The sequence below is a fragment of the Erpetoichthys calabaricus genome, chromosome 5 (genome assembly GCF_900747795.2).
Source record: "Erpetoichthys calabaricus chromosome 5, fErpCal1.3, whole genome shotgun sequence".
Taxonomy (NCBI): domain Eukaryota; kingdom Metazoa; phylum Chordata; class Cladistia; order Polypteriformes; family Polypteridae; genus Erpetoichthys; species Erpetoichthys calabaricus.
The window spans coordinates 65909601-65934418 of NC_041398.2; the positions used below are offsets into that span (position 1 = coordinate 65909601).

The 24818-nt window shown below is 38.4% G+C and overlaps 1 protein-coding gene across 1 annotated transcript in view; it reads right to left on the reverse strand.

Annotated features, from left to right (window-relative positions):
- Nucleotides 1-24818, reverse strand: part of LOC114651708 (protein FAM53A-like) — a 43297-nt gene that overhangs the window by 16328 nt on the left and 2151 nt on the right. Inside the window, exons 2-3 of the mRNA XM_028801597.2 lie at nucleotides 16865-16919; nucleotides 10787-11721 (exon numbers count right to left, since the gene is read on the reverse strand). Of these exons, the coding sequence (XP_028657430.1) occupies nucleotides 10787-11721; nucleotides 16865-16919 (990 nt within the window). The remainder of the gene's footprint in view (nucleotides 1-10786; nucleotides 11722-16864; nucleotides 16920-24818) is intronic.

Below are 24818 nucleotides of genomic sequence, written 5' to 3' on the forward strand. Positions count from 1 at the left end.
GGCAAGTTTGTTGGCCAATCAAGCACAGTGATATCATGGTCAGTAAACCAGGTATTGGTACTTTTGGCAGCTCGTCAGCAGAGGGAAGTATGAAGTGCTCTAAAATTTGCTGCTAGACAGCTGCAAGGTGAACCAACACCAGCATATGACATGGCTATCCAAATTATCACTGACTGGAAACTTCACATTGGACCGATTCTGTACTTCTCCACTCTTCCCCCAGACTCTGGGACCTTGTTTTCCAAATGAAATGAAAAATTTACTTTCATCTGAAAAGAGGACTTTGGGCCACTAAGCAACAGTCCAGTCCATCTTCTCCTTAGCCCAGGTATATATATATATATATATATATATATATATATATATATATATATATATATATATATATATAAAAAAAAAAAAAAACCAAAGTCATGCACAAGACTAGAATAAATGTCTGAAATATGCATCTCTACAAACTCACCACAATGCCACTTGGCAGACTTATTGGCAAGCCTGTAGGCATAAGATACCTAGCATCATAGTTGATAACGTCACCCTACTCCTGTGCAATTGACACATTTCAGGAATTTTGGAGTACCCTTGCTTATGTAAAAGTTTTCTTAAGGCAAAACCCCAATTTAACATTCCTGTATTTAACATTTTCTGACATTTTACATTTGTGAATGGCAAGTGGTTGTAATGACACGTTTCTAATGTTATATACTTAAATATCTGTCATACTTAAATAAAATTGAGCAAGTAACAGTTATAATTTGCAGTCCCTTGTCTGATTAGCAAGGCTTGTTGATGAAGGCCAAAGAGTAAATGCTTTTACCCTTTCTTGATTCATGCATCGGTGTTATTTTATCCCTAAAACATTTGGAATGCTCTTTAATCTTCATTTTCACAGCTCTCCTTTAGATTCACAAACTTAATAAAAATCCATTAAGTGCTTGGTTTCTTTCCAGAAAATATGGCAGCGTGAATGTAATTTGTAATGTTTTTTTTTTTTGGTCACAGAATTAGTTTAAATGCAAACACAGCCACTATAACCTTAGTAAGATTTTGCTGTCTTGGCGCAATTATCTTTTCATATACTTAAGAGTACCAAGAGAAAGAACTGTTTAAATTTAATTACAAGCATACGTATTCATGCACTTCACAATAGCACCTTCTGCACTCTGAACTTAACTCTAACAGTTTCTGAATGACATATGAAGTGTAAAAACTATATGCAGTGCAAAAAAGTAAATATCTATAACTTTGGTGACAGGATGCTCATGCCTCAGTAATCTCCCTGGCAATACCATTCCCACTGTAAAAGGTGGTAGTGGCAGCAGGGCTTTTTAGCAACAAAGCCTTACAAAAAGGTCAAGAATGATGAGAAGATGAATGCTGCAAAATAGACATACCTTGAAGAAAATACTCCCCTCTGAAAGGTCTTAAACTGATGTCCTTAACGTCTGTGGCAAGGCCTATAAAGTTCTGTTTACCACATCTTCACAATTAACATAGCAGTAGGAGGTTGTGGTCTGATCAATACTTAGAAACTGTTGATAGTTTATGGAATGTAACTTTTATTATTGGGTTACACTATGGAAAAGAGTGATTTATAAAAGAAAAATTACCAGTCCAGCTGATCAAAAATCTCATATGGTGTAAATACACTACAACATACATATATATATATACTAGGGGGCTCCGCCCCCTGCTCGCTTCGCTCGCCAACCCCTGGTGTTGGGAATGACAAAGAGCGTGATGTATGAATGAGATATAGAATAGTGTGAAGGTGTAGATGATGCAAATAGAAAGCAAACAATAAAGTGTGTGGCACAGTGTAAAGGTTTATTGCAAAATTTCTTTGTACACGCCGTTTAAGTGTAAAAGGTAATTCCAGCTCAGAACTTGTAAGGTCAATGAAGATGGTTGTTGTTGTGATCAGAGTCAAGTTTGTCAGAGCTTAGAAAGAGTTGTGTCTCTCCAGGAAGTAATGGAATGACTTGGGTATTTATGTTTTCCACATTAATATTTTTTGGACATAATATAGTGCGTTGTGTTAAAAGGGGCATTTGGTCTAATGAGATTGCTGTTCCAAATCTGTCTGTAACTAAGTCGTCGCAGATAAAGGCTTGAGGAATTGTAATAATATGTGGGTGAAGTCCATCTGTATTGGTGAGTGTACCATCTCTCAGTTGTAATAAGCAATTGTTATGATCTGGTTCTGGACATCGTATCTTTTTTACTAACTGTATCTTTTGAAAGCAATGCCAATTGTCTGCGTATTTTAAGGTGCACTGAACAATAGCTGAGTGCATGGTATCTGGAAGAATAGCTAATCACTGTCTAAAATCTCCTCCTCATAAAAGTACCTTTCCTCCAAATCGAGTATTATTATTCATAAACGTTTGTAGAAGTTTATGAATGGTGTTGAGTAAGTGACTTCATGCCATTGTACATTCATCAATAAACAACATTTTTTCAAGACGGATGTCACGTGCAGTGCCACCGTTAATGTCCATAGTGGATACCGATTTGTAGGATCTAATGCAGTTGATAAAGATTTCACTTTCAGGTACATCGTCAGTTAGAAGCTTCTGTAGAAATTCAGGATATGAATGTAAAGGAGGCAGTCTAATTTGACCCTTTTGACAACAACGTGTAAATGTATTACTTGTATTGCCAGTTGTTTCTTCAGGGAAGTGAACTGAATGACAATGATTGCAAATGACATTCATTAATCCGAATGAATTTTCCTGGTGTATGTTTTGCTTGTGCCGTTTGAGAGGCGCGTTGTTGCATGTGTAGTATTTGGGACGTGTTGTTTTGGAGCTGTAATCGATTTGCCTGGGCTGTGTGAGAAGCCCGTTGTAGCCTTCGCTGCCGTTAACATGTTTTGCTTGTGGTGTTTGAGTGCCGCGTTGTTGCATGTCCATTATTTGTGACGCGCTATTTTTGATTTTTAATTGATTCGCCTCCGCTTTGCGCAAAGTCCGTTTCACTCTACGTCGTGCATTGTTTGTATCGTGCCTTGTCCGTTTTTGTATGTCGGTCAGTTGAGCTTTCTGCTTTTGGAGTCTTGCTTGCTTGTTTTCTGGCCGGTCATATGCGCGTTGCTTTGCTCCCTTTTTTGTATGTCTGAGACGCGAGCTCTTTCTTTTGAAATCGTGCTTGTTTCGATGCAGCACTTTGAGACGCGCGCTGTATGCATCTACGTTCAATGTGTCTGTTCATTTGGGCACGTCTCTGTAACGGGGTTACTTGAGCTTTGCGTTTTTTGATCCGAGACATTTTTTCTCACGTATTTTCCGAAGCGCGTTGTATGCGCCGCCGTGTCTTCTTTTTGTTTCATTCGTGTTCGTGTGTTTGGTCCCGTTATCCGATCCGAATCGTTTTGTACCCGTGACCGTGTATGCATGACTTGTTTGTTCCTCAGCGTGTGAAATTTGTATAAGTATTAAGGAGGATCGCACTCACTGTTAATATGGAGCCTTTTCTTGAACGGTTAATAGTGCTTTATTTTAATGAGATCCACCTATGCTGCCTAGTGTGAAGGTTTTGAGATGACGTATGTTTAATATGGACGTTTCCTTTAAATATGTGGCTTTGGGTGTCACTTCTTATTGATTTGGGGGGGGGAATTGTTGTTGGGCGAGCGTCTTCTTTCTTTTTGTGTTCCTGTGTCTTGTTTGAATCCCCCTCTTTGTGTGTGTCCCGTCCCTTGCTTGTAGGGTCTGTGGGGCGGTTTTGTGTTCTTTTTTTTTTGTCTTCCATGGGCTTGTTGAATCCCCCTCTTGGTGTGTGTCCCATCCCGTGCCTGTAGGGTGTGTGTGTGGGGGGGGGGGGGGGTGTGTGGTCGTGCCTTGCTGTTGTGCGCTCGTCTGTTCTTTTTTTTTTGGTGTGTTTAGTTTCGTGTGCAATATGTTTCGTGCTTTGCCCGCGTTTGACTACTTTTTTATGTGCCTTTTCCTTTTTTCGGTGCTTGTTGCGACTCATTTCTGTGACTCCTTTTTGTATGTGCTCACTCCTTTTTTCTGTGGTCTTGTCCGCCTCTCGCGGCCCCTCATCCGCCTTTGTCGCCCTCTTTTGTCCGCCTTTCTCCGACTCTCGCGGACTGTTTTTGCGCCTGCGCCTCTCGCGGACCCTCATCCGCCTGTCTCGCCCTCTTTTGTCCGCCTTTCTCCTCATCCGCCTCTCTCGCCCTCTTTTGTCCGCCTTTCTCGGCTCCTCAGCCGACTCTCGCGGACTCTTTTTGCGCCTGCGCAGTACGTCTTTTTGCAGCTACGGCCCATTGCCGGATGTGCCTGCGTCCATCATCCGGTTTAGCATTCTCGGTTAGTAATATATATATATATATATATATATATATATATATATATATACATATATACATATACAGTACTGTGCAAAAGTTTTACGCAGGTGTGAAAAAATGCTGTAAACAAAGAATGCTTTCAGAAATATAATGATTGTTTATTGTTATCAATTTACAAAATGCAAAGTGAACGAACAAAAGAAAAATTTACATCAAATCAATATTTGGTGTTACTACCTTTTGCCTTCAAACCAGCATCAATTCTTATAGGTACACTTGCACAAAGTCAGAGATTTTGTAGGATTCTAGTCAGGTGTATGATCAACCAGTTCTACCAAACAGGTGCTAAAGATCATCAATGTCACATGTAGGTTGAAACACAGTCATTAACTGAAACAGAAACAGTTGTGTAGGAGGAATAAAACTGGGTGAGGAACAGCCAAACTCTGCTACCAAGGTGAGGTTGTGGAAGACAGTTTCATGTCATGGCAAGATTGAGAACAAGACGACACAAGGTACTTCTACTGCATCAGCAAGGACTCTCCCAGACAAAGATTTCAAAGCAGACTGGGGTTTCAAGATGTGCTGTTCAAGCTCTTTTGAAGAAGCACAAAGAAAATGGTAACGTTGAGGATCGTAGACGCAGTGGTCGGCCAAGGAAACCTGGTGCAGCAGATGAAAGACACATCAAGCTTATTACCCTTCGAAATCAGAAGATGTCCAGCAGTGCCATCAGCTCAGAACTGGCAGAAACCAGTGGGACCCAGGAAAACCCATCTACTGTCCGGAGAAGTCTGGCCAGAAGTGGTCTTCATGGAAGAGTTTCAATCAAAAAGCCATACCTCCGACGTGGAAACAAGGCCAAGCGACTCAAGTATGCACAAAAACATAGGAACTGGGGTGCAGAAAAATGGCAGCAGGTGCTCTGGACTGATGAGTCAAAATTTGAAATATTTGGCTGTAGCAGAAGGCAGTTTGTTCGTCGAAGGGCTGGAGAGCGGTACAATAATGAGTGTCTGCAGGCAACAGTGAGGCATGGTGGAGGTTCCTTGAACGTTTGGGGCTGCATTTCTGCAAATGGAGTTGGAGATTTGGTCTGGATTAATGGTGTTCTCCATGCTGAGAAATACAGGCAGATACTTATCCATCATGCAATAACATCAGGGAGGCGTATGATTGGCCCCGAATTTATTCTGCAGCAGGACAACGACCCCAAACATACAGCCAAAGTCATTAAGAACTATCTTCAGCGTAAAGAAGAACAAGAAGTCCTGGAAGTGATGGTATGGCCCCCACAGAGCACTGATCTCAACATCATTGAGTGTGTCTGGGATTACATGAAGAGACACATGTCTGGGATTACATGAAGAGACAGAAGGATGTGAGGAAGCCTACATCCACAGAAGATCTGTGGTTAGTTCTCCAAGATGTTTGGAACAACCTACCAGCCGAGTTCCTTCAAAAACTGTGTGCAAGTGTACCTAGAAGAACTGATGCTGTTTTGAAGGCAAAGGGTGGTCACACCAAATATTGATTTGATTTAGATTTCTCTTTTGTTCATTCACTGCATTTTGTTGATTGATGAAAATAAATGATTAACACTTCCATTTTTGACAGCATTCTGTTTACAGCATTTTTTCACACCTGCCTAAAACTTTTGCACAGTACTGTATATACATATACATACATATATATTAGACATTAAGCCCGTTACAATAACGGGCGCTAGAACAGTAGTGCATAAACATTAGTAGGAACAGTCTATATTAAATGGCAAGGGACCGTCTATTTTCTGTTACAGTAATCCTGGCTTGTATGTGGCTGTAATATGCGTCACTGTATTGTGTACCTTTAATTTTCTCTCGCAGTAATACGTCTCTCCAGCAAGTACTGTGCAGTTCCCCAGCAAGTATTTTAATCTGTGCTGGCGTGCAGCTGATTATTGTATGTGTGGCATCTCCCCAGCAACGGATTCTATGTGCGTGAAAATAAATCTACTTTTAAAAGTCATCCTATTGTAATATCATGAAGATTCATATATTTAGGAAAACCCCTTCAATGACTGTCACTTTACCGGGCCAAGTTTGTTAATCGCAAATCTGACATCCTCAGAATGAAGACATGCACAACAAACACTAATCCCACCTCTTTGGGGAAGCTGGTCTCCGCATCTCAGTACCTGATTGGATTTTTCGTGCGTTATGTTTTAGGTCTGACCTCATTTACCAGAATCCGATTGGATTGGCCGCGCGATATGTTATAGGTCCCGCCCTCTCTGTCTTGTGAAGCATCACACCGTGCCCCGCGCATGAGCACTTCACCAGAAGATACACACACACGGACACATGGACGCACACAGGGGTTTTATTAAAAAGGATATATTATATATATATAAAAACACACACACACTCACAAAAATGGTAGGCCTAGGGTTACAAATGGGTTCCATTCCCCTGTCATCTGCATCAGAAGTATTTTGCTTCATTTAGGATTAAAAATTGGAAGTCAGTTTTACATACTCATTCATATGTGAGATATTGCCAAGACCAAACCAAAAACTGTATATATGTATTACAGATTTGTTCATAATTTGAGTCACAATAGGGGGCTTGCAAATTAATACTCTAGGAACTAAAAATGAATTACAACAAGTGTTTCAGGTCTTGAAAGGAGGCTTCATTGATATATAATCTTAAACTTGAAAGTTGATATTAGATGCCAGGATACCATAGCATTTGTATTGTGACATTCTGCAATCTTAAAAAGAAAGAAAAACATGGGCAATATCCAGTGCAGATCTGAAGGGCAGCAATCTTAAAACGGGTTAGGACTGTATGAAGAGGCACATTTTGACACCTAAATGTCAGCACAAATTAAAGAACTTTGGATGGTCAGATTAAGCTAATTTCAGAGGGCACGAAGAGGCTAGGGTAAATGTAGAGAGAACCAAATCCTGGTGTAGTTGTGCAGTGACCTGTTAATGAAAAGAGGAAGCCAGTGACTAGGTATAACCTGTTTGTAGTGAAACATACAACATTCCATTTGTGTACAAGTATTATGGAGGCCATCGCTTGCGAGATGTTTCAGCAGTGCAGAAAGAAAGAATCTGACGAAGACATTGAGGGAGCAGGTAGTGATGAAGGTTTTAATTTTACAAATGATGGAATCAAAGGAAGTGACAGAGCTAGGTCAAGTAGAGTCTATTGTTTTGCAACATCAAAGTCATTTAGGAGTTAAAAGGGTTCAGAAAACAGAATGGGGACAGGGTAATGTTGAAGTACAATATTTTCAAAGAAATGTGTTAAAGGAGAAACAGAAGGTTAAAGATATTTGGAGGATGAGAGACCTAATAAAATAATATATGTCTCAAACTGCAATTTATGAATGGAAAAGAGAAAACTGACAATTTGTAATGATGGAAGTGATAACAAAAGATGTAAGAGTACCTGATGAACAGGGAGAATTGCTCCCCATGATTTATCAGATTTTAAAGGGTCAGATATGAATAAAATAATTTTTACTATTATCCTATACAACAAGATATCAAGGACAATTAAGCAAGATGTCCTCTTATGTCGTCTATGGGCTTTAATTTTAGACTGACTGTAAAATAAGGCTTGTGTGCCTTTAAGGCACTGAAGCATGGTCATGTGGAAACCGTTAAGTATGCAGTGAGCATGTTCGTTTGTGAGATGTATATCGTGAAAGCCGGAACTACTGGAGCCACTAGAGAAAGTTTAAGTTTGTATGTTGTTGACCAAATACCACACATACACCTACTCACCTACCTGTACAGTTGTTCTACTTCATGTGAATTTTTGGCATTTCAACATTAAAGCAGTGTTCCTGAAATGGTTGGATTAGTTCCTGTGTTCTAACCGACACACCACAGCGATTACAGCATATTTAAAGTCTGCCTTCTCAAATTACTTCATAACACTGACGTTCAGGCTGTTTGCTAAAATTACACATCTTTGCATGCTATAAGTAAATCTGGGAAATTTACAATTTTACCATAGAGTCATAAGTTCCGTTTACATGGCACCCCAGTCTTCCATCCTCTCATTTTTTGTAATTATTACTGGTAGTTTGGTGACTAAAAGAGAGCCATGAATTTATGTTTCAAGTTGCACATTCCAAAAAACAAGGGGATCAGTAACACTTAAGTCCTATTCTGATGGGACTAGTTTTACAACAGGAAGTGAGGTGAAGTATTTGGGCAGGATTTTTTTTTTTTTTTTTTTTAATACACTTGGTGGTGGACATCTGGGCTTTCAGAAGAAACCAAAGCAAGAAACAGCGTGAAGAAGGTATTATTCATAATGTGGTTCTCCAAAAAGGACCAACCAAAAGGTTGTAGCAAGATTTGCCACTCCCAGTTGTAAAAGTGTATATACATTTTGTAAGCCTTACAGATATAATGCTTAGAAAGGATATTATACAAGGTCCCAGTTCCACTTTTAGGCTTGGCTTTGTTTCTTATGATGTGTGAAAATAGTGCAGTAAGACCTTCATTTTTCTTTAGCACAAGTTGTGTTTCAGTGGTTAAAAAAAATTCCCCATATCCATCCAGATTACACTGGATATATAAAATTAAAGCAAAAGAGTATTACACTAGTATCAGATCACAACAACTGCTCAAAATAAAACACAATTTAGTTACACATTAATTAAAAAAAAGAAAAGAAATAAAAACCACAGCTTAATAGCCCAATAGATTTCACTCTTAAATGTTATATCCAAAACACAATGTTAAGGCATTCAGTTTCAAAATTTAAATACTGCAATACATCCAGCCAGCCATAATGAGATTAAGGAATAAGGACACGCAGACGTCTTGTGCAAAAATCATAGACTGCCACGCTAGAGAGGCTATTAAGCAAAATCCAGTTTTCAAATATAAAACCACCTAACTCAGGTGTTTGATCCAATGTAGTCAAAAGCAGAAAACCTTAGTTTTATATCTACCAAGCGAGTAAATAAGCACATCTTCATATTCAATTTCCTGGAAAATTTGTATCCTTCTCACCATACTTGTTTTTCAAAGCTAAGCATTATTTCCTCCAACCTCAGAGAGACCCATTCTTCAATGGTTTCAGTGTAATTCTGTCATCTTTGTTCATTGGGCCAATAAAAGCACCAATAGTGAAAATTAAATGTAGACTCAAGCTACTTTTACTTCAAAAGTAACAAAGCTATGAGCAAAACACTAACATAAGTATCAAGCTTGATGCGAGTTTGAAGTAGTTTTTCTAACTTACAAGTGACCCCTTGACACTAAGCAACACAGCCAGAACCATATTTTACTCAGAAAGTTGTATAACAAATAAAAGCAGTGAAAACGACTTCAAGAATTTAGCCTTTATTAAACTGTTTCTACATAAATTTTTAACCCTCTTTCCCTGCAGGTAATTTTAATTACTCTTCTTCAAACCTTAGACAGTGCACCAATAAAGTGGTACTTATACATTATGATTCTTCTCAACTCTCATTTAAGTCATTACAAATATGCCATAAAAGGAAACAGATGTTGCATCACTGTAAATGGTCTTTTACTTTCTGATGTTATAGTTGGCTGCGGTGGGTTGGCACCCTGCCCGGGATTGGTTCCTGCCTTGTGCCCTGTGTTGGCTGGGATTGGCTCCAGCAGACCCCCGTGACCCTGTGTTCGGATTCAGCGGGTTGGAAAATGGATGGATGGATGTTATAGTTCGATCAACTTTATTTAATACTAACTTTCATTTGTACCTGCCAGTTGCAACTACAATTTCTATCATGTGACTACTCAGTACTGCTATCAAAAATACTTCCCTGTACACTCTTAACAGTTTGTATGGTTACATAATCCTGAAGTGAGAAATTTAGAAATTCTGTTGAAGATGACTTTTCTTTGTTGTAAAATTAATGATTTAATCATCACTGTTATTTAAAACTTCATTTTGTCCTGCAACTAAGCATAGAGTACTTACAATTTCCTTATTCGGGGATAACACTATTTTAGGTGCTAATCTCTCTGTTCTCCGTTTTTTTGATTCTGCTTCAACAGCATTGGGCATTTTTCTCTTTTTTAAATCCCCCAATCTTTCCATATGCAACATTTAGTAAGGATAACCAATCTCTAGCAATTGTGTGTAACTTGCTAGAGAAAATGTTTTAACTTGCTTCAATTGATTGGATCTGTTTATACATACATCAATATAGCTCTTTGTGAACCACTTTCTGTTAATGGAAACATCTGATGAAAACTTCCTATCAAAATTAAAAATCTAAATGCACATTTCTTTCTATGACTTTCTTGTAAATGAAAACTTTCTACTGATAAAACTTTCTTCAAAGCCCTCATCCCATATAACTTTCAACTCTAAGCATTTATCATGGAATTATTTATGATTAAAATTGAATGCTACCAACTCAACCATATCTGAGGAGTACTGAACCAATATTTGACGTTTTTCTCCCCTCGCCTTCTTGCTCCTCAGTATAACTTCTTACCCTTGTCATCTTGAGGAAATCCAGTGAAGGTCGACTCCACCTAACATCTTCCTCTCGTCTCCGTTTCAGCCCACTTTTGCGTTCATTAAGCACACATGGTTGTGAGCGGCATCGAAGCAGGCCTTGACGACGACTGAGCTCTGGGGTTGAAGTGGGAGTGCTGTTGGCTGAAGGCAGAAGAGTTGCTGTGTCGGTAATGTGTTCTTGAGAGAGAGAAAGTCGTCGTCGTGGATGGTAGTCACAAGGTCCCCCTGAATGCCATCGAATACCAGAGGAGTTTGTGCTGCCCTCACTACTGTCTACAAATCCACTGCTGGCAGAGGATGGTCGAGGGACAGGAGACGTATTAAAACTGTTGCTGTTGATGACACTGTTATTCAATGACAAAATATGTTTGCTACCACTTTTACTGCAGTTACTCAAGGAACACGATGTAGGCTGTGGAAGGCAAACGCTGGTGCTGCGTTGCATTGTGGCACTACCTTGGCTGTTACATCTCTGTAGAGTTGTGCTGCCTCCACTGTTGCATCTCCGTTTGGACACAGGAGTCCAAACTTTTGAGCTGCTGTTTGGCTTCCAAGGTGACCGGCAACGAGCAAGTTCATCTGGTTCAGACAAAGATCGGCAGTGCCTTTTAGTAGGTGGAGCCAAAGGCTGACTACAATTCTCATTCAAATTAAGCTCACTTATCCAGCCAGGCAAAACAGAGACACTGCTGCAGGTCCTTGTTGTACTATTTCCAGTGCTGCCACTCGTGCTTACCCATGAAACAATGGAAGATGGAGTTGTGGTATCCTGTTGCCACTGCAAGCCAATGTTGTCAGTGCCACCATAGTTATATTGACATATTGGAAAATGGAAAGCAGTAGCCTTGGTTGATGTTGCTTCTTTCCTGATTTGACAGCCATTTCCAACAACTCTCCATGGGCGGTCTTCTGCAATGGATAGCATTCATGACAGAAAGGGAAATAAAAAGAAATTTAAGAAAGGTGAAGCTGTAAACAACATTAGCAAAATGTTACTTTCAGAGCAAACTATATACTATTAATATAAAAGTAAAAAACATTTTTTTCATGGAAAAAAACAGCTGAACTAGGTACTGATAACCTTTTTAATTGGCAAATTAAAAACTAAAATTACCTACATGACTGGTTACATCTCAAGAGTTGAATTAAGAGTTTGGTATCTCTATGTTAATGGACATAGGTTTCAAATACTAAGTATTAAAGATGGCTTGCACCTAGAATTTCCACACTGAGATGAATTGCTTTTCATACCAGAGCAAACATACATACAAATACTGTCTATAAAATATGGTATAACTTCCAAAAAAATGATGATTGTATATTAATATCTCCCAACGGTCAACCCAAATATTTCCTGAACTACCCCATAATAAAAAAAAAAAGAAAATAAACCTAATTTGAAAAATTAACAGGATTGGTTTAAATGAAATACAGGCTTCTTCGGCTTTGTAACGCTCATCTATTCCTGAAAACCCATTCATAAGAGGAACTTTCATAATGCAAACACAACTACCATTAATATGTTAAAAACATGTAATTGTTCCCTATCCACAAAGAAGGAGTAGAATTACATTAGTTACAGTCATCAAAACAGAACTAATAAGGCACATTCACTTCATTAATAATAATTCTTTGCATTTATATAGCGCGTTTCTCACTACTGTCCAACAAGGCTTCCTATACTTGAAAGGAATGAATTTTGGATCTGTCTTGGGCATTGCCAACCTTTTCACTCTCTTTCTTGGGAGTTAGAATTCTCAAGAGACAACTTAAAAAAAACCAAAAAAAACAGAACAAATCATTTAAGTTACTGAAATACAGCACTTGAATGGAATGCAGCATCAGCTATTAGAATAACAAACTGATTGCATGTCACTAACATCCAGTCCCTCAAAATAAAATTCAGCTCATCATTAAGCTTCACTGTTGTTCATAAGAGAAGGATATTAAATGAATATTCAATGCAAAAGTTATTTTATCTTATGTACTTTGTGATGTTTGTAGAAACTGCCAAAAATGTACTCTCATATTTTATGGAGATTGGAAATTAAGTTTCTAACACAATAGCTTGAAAAGAGACTAATGCTGAGCAAAGAGCAAAAAATATCAGAAAGCTTGATCCTCTTTGAATACATTCCACTGTCATTCATGAGACGCTTCTCCAGAAGGGGTTTAGTTAAACAATATTTTAGCAAAAATACATGTGGTTAAGAAGTTGTAAACACAGGACTGAATATTTGACATATGGATTATGCAACATGAGTAAATAGAGATTTGTTTTCAACAGTTTGCTGTCTGTTCAGCATTAGTCCCTACTGAAGCCTATATTGTCATGAATGTTTTTCAGCAATTACTCCAAACACAGGGCAGGTAACACTAAAAAAAATTCTGCTTTAAACATTCCTTTAAAAGTTTTTAACTTATACTGTATACTAGGGCTGAGCCAATGGTCGACACCGTACATCACAATATGGCTGGACACAACGCAGATATAAATAAAAATCGCTGATTGGCTCCAAACATTTGCAGAAATTTCCTCAAAGCACCAAACTGCAGATTCATTTTTTTTTTTTTATATTGTACCTCACAAGAAGGCTGCCAGGCACTCACATTTGCAGCTGGAGGCATGTGAGACTCCTATGCTATGCCAGTTTAGCAGGAGTGTGCTGTAATAATGATAATTCTTTGCATTTATATAGCGCTTTTTCTCACTACTCAAAGCGCTCAGCAATTGCAAGTTAAGGGCCTTGCTCAAGAGCCCAACAGAGCAGAGTCCCTTTTGGCATTTACGGGATTCGAACTGGCAATCTTCCAATTGCCAGTGCAGATCTCGAGCCACCACTCCGCCTCCAAAGGCGGAGGGAAGGCAGCCTGACCAATGCATAAAGTTTGAATGGAAAAAGCATAGAAATAGTTGTAGAACTGTGTGGCACCAGTATTCACAGACACTGAATGCTAATAATTTCTCACTCTTTACATCACTTTTTTAGGCAGCTTACTATCTTTAAAATGATCGCACACTGTTGTCACACAAGTTGGAATTCTTTTGTGACTCTGGCAGGTTTGCCGGTTATAAAAGATCCCCTGAAGTTGCTTAACTTGTGTGATGAAATGTCAGCTCATACTATGGATGATTGATTCCCAGGCTAGTACAATTTGTCATCAATGCTATATACTTTCATTATCCATCTATTTTCTTAACCCGCTTTTCCTGGGAAGGGCCATGGGGCAGCTGAAGTCTATCCTTATGGTGTTAAATTTTACATAACCTATGAAGTGAGATTTGGGTGCCGGACCAGGAAAGTGGCAATGTGGTGGTACTTGTTTGGTCTTGCTTGAAGATTCAATGGGGCCCTTAACCTTTGATCAAATGTTATCATATTGCAAAACTTAGATTTAAGAGGACCACTACCACCCAATTCATACACTAAAACCCAAAGTCACAACAAATCGCGAAGCACAAAAAGACACTGACTAAACAGAATAGTGCCAGTAATTTGTTTTTACTTCAAGCACTGCTTACAGGTAAACTGGAATATACAGTTAGGTTCATTAGTATTTGATTCAATTTTCATGATTTTGGCTCTGTGCCCACTACAATGGATTTGAAATGAAGCAATCAAGATGTGATTGACATGTAGTTTTACCTTAAGGCGTTTAACAAAAACATTGTATGAGAAATTTTTATACATGGTCCCCCAAATTTTCAGGGGCTCAAAAGTATTTGGACAAACTATCAATACAACGAATACTTTCAATACTTGGTTGAAAATCCTTTAGTCAGTGACTGCCTGAAGTCTGTAACCCATCTCCTTCTCCAAGTGCTGGGTTTCCACCCAAGTGATACTTTGCCAGGTCTTTACTGCAGCTGTCTTCAGATGTTGCTTGTTTGTTGGACTTTCTGCCTTCAGTTTTGTCTTCAAAAAGTGAAATGCATGTCCAATTTTGTTGAGGTCAGTCGACTGACTTGGTCATTACAAAATGTGTTATTCCTAAATTGCTCATACTAAAGTATACTTCTGTTAAACCACTTGAATTAAAGCTGAAAGCCCCCACTTAAATCACAGAATTATATCTTCATTTCAAATCCACAGTGGTGTGTATAGTGCCAAAATTATGAAAACTGTGTCACTGTCAAAATACTTATGAACCCAAGTATAACTGTACTGTGTACACAAGATAAAGAACCAATTACACTGTACATCAAAGCAGTGCCTTATATTTTTTAAAGAGAGTGCCACTACCATTTCTGCATTTACCTTGTACATTACAAGCTTGCAATAACAATCATTTTGTGGCATGCTTGAACACATAAGAAAAGGCAATGGATGTACTATAGAAGCCACAAGTTCTTTAGCACATTCCAAGCTGATTTTTTTGGTCAGACATTGGTAGAAAGAGAACTCAGGATGCCATGGTTGACTGGGTAAATGTAATTAACTTCTAGTTTCTTTTTGGAAGATATGTATTCAAATCAATGTTTTGAAAAGACAATATAAACTTTCGACACAGCACAGCCTTAAATTTATTCCAAAATTTTCATAAGCAGTTGAAGCCTGTAAAATTGCATTCAACGTTAAATATAAATTATATATATATATATAAATTATATAATATATATGGGGTTCTGGGGTCCCTAAGGGCTATTTAGTCCCTGTATAATAACAGTGTGAGCTGTGTCCACATACTCTGACAAACATCAGCACCATTTCCAGTGAATGTGGGACTCTGCCAGGGATGTGCTTTGTCTCCTATCCCACTTGATTTTTATGGACAGGGTATCAAGGGAGGGGGTCCAGTTTGCAGATGACATGGTTCTGTTGGCTTCATTGGGCTTTGAACACCACCACACATTTGGATGGTTTGCAATGAAGTGGAGGTATTACAGGCATGACCAGCTGGGTTGAGACCCCAGGGAAGAAGCAAACCAGGGCTCGCTGGGAGGATTATACCTCTCAGAAGGCCTGGGAACACCTTGGGATCCTACAGTATGAGTAGGCAAGTGTGGCTGGCGAAAAGGATGTTTGGGCCTAACTGCTTAGACTGTTGTCTCTGCGACCAGGCTTTGGATAAGCAGTGGAAAATGAATGAATGAATCCTTTTTTGTGGGCATTCCTACTGTGAATATGATTCAACTGAAAATGTGTGTGCTTTTCTCATATGTTCTTTGTATTATTTAATTATTGCTATTATTCATTCATTGGTACAACCTCTTCCCCATGCACTTCCTCTCACCCCCAAGAAAGCAACCAATGCCATCAGTAATAAAAACTGTTTAGAGGAAGCACTGCTGTAAAGTTTATTTGTTGCAAGAACTTGCAAAAAAACTTAATTTTCACATATTTCTCGTTAAACAAAGACATTGTGCTCAACTCATGTTTAAGCCAATGCACACATGCTGTTACCCTGCATAAGTTATTATCCTGTCACACTCTTTAGTTTTTAATTTGAGGACTGTCACAACATTTGAGTGGTGGCCAAATCCAATGAAAACTCAACCGACAAATACTGTATACTGTATTTTACAATTATTCATCCCAGCGCACTTGAAATTTTTTTTAGTATCTACCAGCCATTTTTATCTTGCCAATACCACAAATTAAGCCCCTACTAAATGAACACGGAATTACTCAAATTGAACAATGAGTGTAAACTGCATAAAATAATTGTTTAGTGTAATAAGGCTTACCTGAAAGACAAATGCATGAGATTCTGTTGTCTTATTAACTAATAAGTAAAACCACTAATTCTGAAATAAATCTTTGACTATGAATTAAATGTTCATATCAGATTAAAGTACATTTCAGATAAACTAAATCCAAAAGACAGAGGTCATGGAGGTTTTTAATTGCAAATTCATCCTAAGTTCCTACTTCTTATTTCAGTCTTCATTATATCTAGTAAAGCACGAGTTTCTCCACAAAACCTTAAAATGTATCAACAGTGTAAAAAAGCCAGCTTCATTCATTAGAAACCACAATCATATTATCCACTCTTACATAACTATTACTAATCCGCTTTTTATAATGCATCTGATGGTAGAAAAACTCACCATGGATTTCAAATGGAAACAGGGTGTCACTCTGGTTCAGGGATTCCGGGGAGTGCTAAAATAAAAAATAAACACAAACAGTAAAGAAACCACTGGATTGGAAAGTAGACAGTAAATTACTATAATAGTCTAACACAATTTTTGTTTCTATTCAATTCAAGATGCAGCTATTGTGACTTTGAACCTGTCAAGGCAATTATGATGCCAATTCCTTTTAAGTACTATTTTCCACAGTAACTTTGGATTCCAAATGAAGTCTCTCTTCATTAGATGTTCTTGGTTGTATTTTCAAAACCATATTAATAACACTAAAAAAACGTATTAAATTGGTTCTCCTGGTCAGTAGCTTGGTAATGTCTGCCAACAAATTGTTACTAAATTCCATGTCTGCTTTTTATGGATCAAAATACTGTACATACTTGCTCAGTTCATGCCTTTAAATTTCATGTATCAATGTTTTAAAGATACTGTGACCCTTTTTAATCAAGTCTTTGTTTTATTTTCCAAATTCATAAATTCCAAATACTTTTCCAACTAACAAATTATTACTACTAGCATAGCAAAACATCCATTTCTTAAAACGTGAGTACAACGGCAAGTCCATCGTGTTGCCATTGCTCATTGGACATTCAAGCCCTTACAACAAGTCTTGGTGCTTTTTATTGCCTTTGTGCACCATACAATTCCCGCCTTCTTCTGGACACTGGACGACACTTCACCTGGGCATGGATGCTGGAATTTTGGCTCTATTTTTATATATAGACTGATTTGGTATGGTACTAAGGTGTTGAACTTCAATTCTGGATTGCTGGAACTGTGAATTTTACTTAAAAGTCCAGAACAGTTTAGCTTCAAAGAGTAGCTTCCTGCATTTACATAATTATTATAAGTACAAAACTTCTATTTCTCACATTAGGAAGTTCACAAATAAAATACTTGATTTCTGCATGCTTTGGAAACTGTTCTCTTTTAACCTCGAAGTGTCTTCTTGCAGTTTTAAAGAGTATCAGATGATAGCATTAAGGCTAATGAAAGCACTATCCATAGCACTAAAAAGGAAATAGAGTAGCTGTATTAATTGTCTGCACATAATAAGAGCTATAGTTGTCCAACCATCATTTTTGTAATCTGCTTATACAGTTCAATGTCACAGGAGCCTGTGTGTTTAATGGGCACACTCACCACATGCCTACACTTAAATATACAAAGACAAGAAATAATTGCCAGTTAATCACAACTGCCTGCTTTCCTACAAGTTTCAAACCATGTGGCTGTCTCTGTAGCTAGTCTACAATGATGAGGGGAAGAAAAAAAAAAAAAAGACACTTGTCTCTCTCTAGTATGGTGAGATCATTTTACAAGTTAGAATTTACTTGTGATTTTTGTAGGCCTAGTCTTTTATAGGCTGCACTTCATCTTGGCTTTGAAGCTGCTTATTTATAACGGAATGCCAGCTCATACTGTTGGCAACTCCTCAGATGGATGCAACTTGTTAGCAGTACTACAATATTACCGATATTACTATAAACAAAAAGAGCACATGAGATAAATGGGCTACAACTAGTCCATGAATACAAAGCAGTAATTGCCCACTGCTACTAGAGAAGGGCGAATATGGCGATAAACCATGCATTCTTAAAAAATGACTCGTTAGCCCCTCTCCTCTGCCATGCCAACACAAATCAATCACTCAGCAACTATATATAGTGTTTTGTTGTTTTTATTTTGTAGATTTGGGATAAACTGAAGATGGCAAAAAAAGTGTTATAGTGTGATTTTTCACATTGATGACTGGAGTTTATAAAAAAAAAAAAAAAAAAAAAAAAAAAAAAAAAGACTGATCTTAAATTGGGGTGGCAACAAGTGTGGGGGGGAGAAACAAAATAGGAAAGCAATCAAAAACATTTGTACACAAATGGTGGCCAATTTATTTAAAGCTACTAAATAAAAATAAACTAAACTGGTATGTGATAGCTTTACTGTACAGTATGTTTTAGACAGTCCTTTTAAATGTTGAACCTTGAAATGAGATGCCTACTTTGTTATTTATTTGCATCAGTTTTTAAGGTACAGCTTTTTTTTGACAAGATTACTCGATCATCAAAACAATCTGAACATTACCTGATTATCACTATAGTGTAGGATAAAATCCTTTCAAAACTTTATAATAATAGCTCAAAATTAAAAGATTTTTGATACACTATAATAGCATTCTCAAATTCAAATAGCCAATTTAAAATTTCAGTTGCCCTAAGACTAACTTGTTAACAGTACCAGCCCAAGGCAGACAGCAATCCAGGACCAATCCAGGGTGCCAGTGCATTTCAGGCCCACTCACATTGGGGGGAAAGTGCAAATATCAATTAACTTAGTCAGCAGCTGGAGCTGCAGAACTGGAGGGGAAACAACAGCAAATGGGTGAAAAATTCAAGCAGACACAGGGAGAAGGGGCAAACATGCCATGAACCACAGGGAATAACATTCAAAACTCAGGACACCGGATCTATAAAGCAAGAGGTCTACTCACTGTCCCACCCTACCAACTTTACTTCTGATATATTATAAATAGGGACTGGGCAACGAAATGATTAAAAAAAAAAAAACTGAAGTAAAAATAAAAGATAATAATCTAAAACAAACACACATTTTCCTTGCCATAATTAAAGTGTACATAATATAAAGCAAGAAAAATATTGTTTCATATTCTATTACAGTATATTCATTGGCATAGCTCATTTACAAAGCAAGGGACATCACTTCAAAGAATAGAAACTGCAGTTAAAGCTTTCACATGGCTTTGGAACAACTTGCAAACAGCTGTAATGTTTGTCAGATTAAATTTGAGCAAGCAAAAATGACAATCAGCAGATTTTTAAAGCTGATTTACTGTCAAGTCAGGAATCAAGAATTATAATGGAAACTTAGGGGTAATGTTGCATGAGGTAAATATAAAAAGCACTCTGAACCTACTGCAATATGCTAACAGCAGAGGATGAACAAGAGATACTTAATGTGAGCTATGTTAAGATGCCGATTCAATACCCACTAGTTTGCAGATATTCACATATTAAAGTCACCAAGGGAGACAAGGAGCTTCTGTTTAGGATGAAGTACATCCAGAAATGACCCTCCTTAGAAATTATCAAAAACCCAGTGAAATGAAGACTACTCCTCATGAATTCAACATTCCACCTACAACATGAAGATAATGGGGAAAAAAAAAGACCAAGCAGAGAAACTAAAGGAAGATGACATAAGAATAGCTATAAGAGAGAACCAAAATATCAAGAATACCTATACCTGATTGCAGTCAGATACAAAGTAATAAGACTAAAACACACTAATGGACCAGATGCACTGCAAATAACGCAAAGGAAAAAAAAAAGGAAAACATCTCCTCAGTTTGAACAATAATTTATGAAGAGTTAGAATGTCTCTTCTTTATACTTTCCATTTCATTATCTGAAGTTTACACTAAAATGGGGAAAATTATGTCAAAAAAAACTACCAATTAATACATATAGTTTAGGTCACTAACAACAGAATAGAAAGTTTAAATCAAAATTATTCTAAAACCTAAAACTGCATTTTTCAAGGGATGAAACAAGCAGGCCTGCTTCCGGTTAAAGTAATTCGTTTTTGTCCCAAATACACATGGTATAAATGCTTCTTGCCATCCTGGGTTGATGCCAGACAAACTGATAGCAGAGGCTAAAAATATTTAAGAGCTGAAGTCTGAAGCTTGGAAGGAAGGCATCACTCGAGGGCCTCTGGAATATGCTCTGCATGGGACTGACAGGCCCGTAGGCCCACTACTGGATGTGGTAAACAATTATTAAATCCCTTATCTATGCAAACAGAACAAATACCACTAAGTGATTAGCAAACCCCTCCCAGCTAACTAGGGGACTTAGCCTTCTGATGAGCACCCCTGACACACAAAACTAAACTTTTCAAAAACTGATACCATCCTTTAATTAGTGTTACTATGTTCTTAATAACCTTTTTAAAATAAAAAGTACAATTTTTTTTTTAAAGATTAGTTGAACCAATCTAAATTACTTATTACCACAAACAAAGAAAAGGTGTGCTTTGTGCATCTATGCTCTTGTCACAATAGTAATATATAAACAATGAATAAAAAGGAAACAGTTTGGGGAAAAAAATGCTATGTAAGACGGGAAAAACAGCTTTCCATATTAAACAGTACTGGTCAACCAATATTTAGTTTATACAGTAAACTGAAATTATTAATGATATATTAACATATAGTGCATGCGGAAAGTATTCACAGCGCATCACTTTTTCCACATTTTGTTATGTTACAGCCTTATTCCAAAATGGATTAAATTCATTTTTTTCCTCAGAATTCTACACACAACATCCCATAATGACAACATGAAAAAAGTTTGAGGTTTTTGCAAATTTATTAAAAATAAAAAAATTGAGAAAGCACACGTACATAAGTATTTACAGCCTTTGCCATGAAGCTCAAAATTGAGCTCAGGTGCATCCTGTTTCCCCTGATCATCCTTGAGATGTTTCTGCAGCTTAATTGGAGTCCACCTGTGGTAAATTCAGTTGATTGGACCCAAGGTCCCACAGTTGACAGTTCATGTCAGGGCACAAACCAAGCATGAAGTCAAAGGAATTGTCTGTAGACCTCTGAGACAGGATTGTCTCGAGGCACAAATCTGGGGAAGGTTACAGAAAAATTTCTGCTGCTTTGAAGGTCCCAATGAGCACAGTGGCCTCCATCATCCATAAGTGGAAGAAGTTCGAACCCACCAGGACTCTTCCTAGAGCTGGCCGGCCATCTAAACTGAGCGATCGGGGGAGAAGGGCCTTTGTCAGGGAGGTGACCAAGAACCCGATGGTCACTCTGTCAGAGCTCCAGAGGTCCTCTGTGGAAAGAGGAGAACCTTCCAGAAGGACAACCATCTCTGCAGCAATCCACCAATCAGGCCCGTATGGTAGATTGGCCAGACGGAAGCCACTCCTTAGTAAAAGGCACATGGCTGCCCACCTGGAGTTTGCCAAAAGGCACCTGAAGGACTCTCAGACCATGAGAAAGAAAATTCTCTAGTCTGATGAGACAAAGATTGAACTCTTTGGTGTGAATGCCAGGTGTCACGTTTGGAGGAAACCAGGTACCGCTCATCACCAGGCCAATACCATCTCTACAGTGAAGCATGGTGGTGACAGCATCATGCTGTGGGGATGTTTTTCAGCGGCAGGGACTGGGAGACTAGTCTGGATAAAGGGAAAGATGACTGCAGCAATGTACAGAGACATCCTCGATGAAAACCTGCTCCAGAGAGCTCTTGACCTCAGACTGGGGCGACGGTTCATCTTTCAGCAGGACAACGACCCTAAGCACACAGCCAAGATATCAAAGGAGTGGCTTCTGGACAACTCTGTGAATGTCCTTGAGTGGCCCAGCCAGAGCCCAGACTTGAATCCGATTCAACATCTCTGGACAGATCTTAAAATGGCTGTGCACCGACGCTTCCCATCCAACCTGATGGAGCTTGAGAGGTGCCTGCGAAGAGGAATGGGCAAAACTGGCCAAGGATAGGTGTGCCAAGCTTGTGGCATCATATTCAAAAAGACTTGAGGCGGTAATTGCTGCCAAAGGTGCATTGACAAAGTATTGAGCAAAGGCTGTGAATACTTATGTACATGTGATTTCTCAGTTTTTTTTTATTTTTAATAAATTTGCAAAAACCTCAAGTAAACTTTTTTCACCTTGTCATTATGGGGTGTTGTGTGTAGAATTCTGAGGAAAAAAAGAATTTAATCCATTTTGGAATAAGGCTGTAACATAACAAAATGTGGAAAAAGTGATGCGCTGTGAATACTTTCCGGATGCACTGTAGCTAAGTGTACATGTTTGTAAATTTTATATTTAAAAATGAAATATTTACAGATCCAGATCTTCAGAAATACTTAAAAACAAACCTTTGAGTATATATGTAAAACATGCAAAATACATGACACATAAAAAGCATGATTAAAAATTAAAATGACACTAAAGAAAAAAAGGCAAATAAACCATTTCAACAAAACAGGAGGAAATTTAAAAAGTAGTTACTTTAGGTAAAGTTAAAGTGATTCTACCTGAAGATACCTGTAGAAAATGGAAAGGCACATTTTTAATCCATGTTAAGAGTTCAAGGTCGAGGTGGAGCTCAATCCTCATGCCATTTCAGAGCCAACTTACAAGCACCCAGAAATTATAGGTGCAATGTAAAAATTGGCTGCACCTGTATGTAGCTTCTCAAATATTTCCTGCATTTAAGTGATTAATCACTATTGCCTTTAATCCAGCCATTTACAATAGCTGGCATTATGTTATGTAAATAGGTAGGATTAAATAATTAAATATTCATTTGCTTGAACAAAAAAACAAACATGATTAATGTAGCTACACAGACCTCTATTTAGCAACACCGGTCATACCCACAGAGGACAAATTTATAATTGCCAATTAACTCAAGATATATCTTTTTGGGACAATGGCCGACAGTGAGGTGAATCGCATTGCAACTGTAGTCGAGGAACTCCAGGCACTCGATGAACAGATTCAGAATCTTCTGTCCAGACGAAGATACCTCAGAGATCTGAAGGCTCGGCTGTTGGATAAACCGTCCTCGCCATCTGTTATCGGCGTAACATCAACCCCGCGTTGTGCCGCGCAAGTCACCTTCACCCCCGCGCCTCGTAGGAGCGACACCGATGATGACCTCGGTGTATTTCAGCTATGCAGGCGGGGGGGTTCAAGGCCAGAACACCTCCATCGGCACAGGCAAGCATCGTAACCCAGAACCGGTTTGACCCTCTAAGCGTCCCCAGTTCGCCTTCAGCTCCTGGTGATGTAATTGTGGTAGGTGATTCTATTGTTAGGAACCTCAATATCACTTGCCCTAATAGAAAATCTTTTGTTTCTTGTTTTCCCGGTGCTCGTGTCCGAGATGTGACGAGACGTGCGCCGGCGATCTACAAGAACAGGGCAGTTGGAGCCATTGTTATACATGCTGGCGTAAACGACATAAGGCACCGACAGTCGGAGATCCTCAAGGCAGACTTCACTGCATTAATTAAAGACACAAAGGAGAGGACCCCATCGGCAAAGATATTCATCTCGGGTCCACTCCCTCTCGTCAGATCTCAAATGAAACCATCCACCTGTGCCCTTGACCCAATACCAACAAATTTTTTCAAAGAAGTATCGGGTGTGCTTATTGATAATGTTCTTGACATAGTAAATTCGTCATTAGATACGGGGGTCTTCCCAGACTGTCTTAAGACTGCGGTAGTTAAACCCCTACTTAAGAAAAATAATCTCGACCCCTCTTCTCTTGAAAATTATAGACCCATCTCTAACCTGCCTTTCTTAAGTAAAATTCTAGAGAAGGCAGTCATTATGCAGTTAAATGAGCACCTCAATAAACATGCTATTCTTGATAAATTTCAGTCAGGTTTTAGAACAAATCACAGCACAGAAACTGCACTCGTTAAAGTAGTAAATGACTTGCGGGTAAATGCAGACAGAGGCCATTTATCTGTTCTCATCCTCTTAGATTTGAGTGCCGCATTTGACACTATTGATCATAATATTCTTAAGAATCGCCTTAGTCAATGGGTGGGCCTCTCTGGCAGTGTCTTAAACTGGTTTGAATCCTACCTGGCAGGGAGAAAATTCTTTGTTAGTTGTGGTAATTATAACTCAAAGACACATGATATTCTATATGGTGTTCCACAAGGCTCTATCCTGGGTCCGCTGCTCTTCTCAATCTACATGCTTCCATTAGGTCAGATTATCTCGGGACATAACGTGAGCTACCACAGCTATGCTGATGACACACAGCTGTATTTATCAATAGCACCTGATGACCCCAAATCTCTTGATTCGCTAACACAATGTCTAACCTGTATCTCAGAATGGATGAAT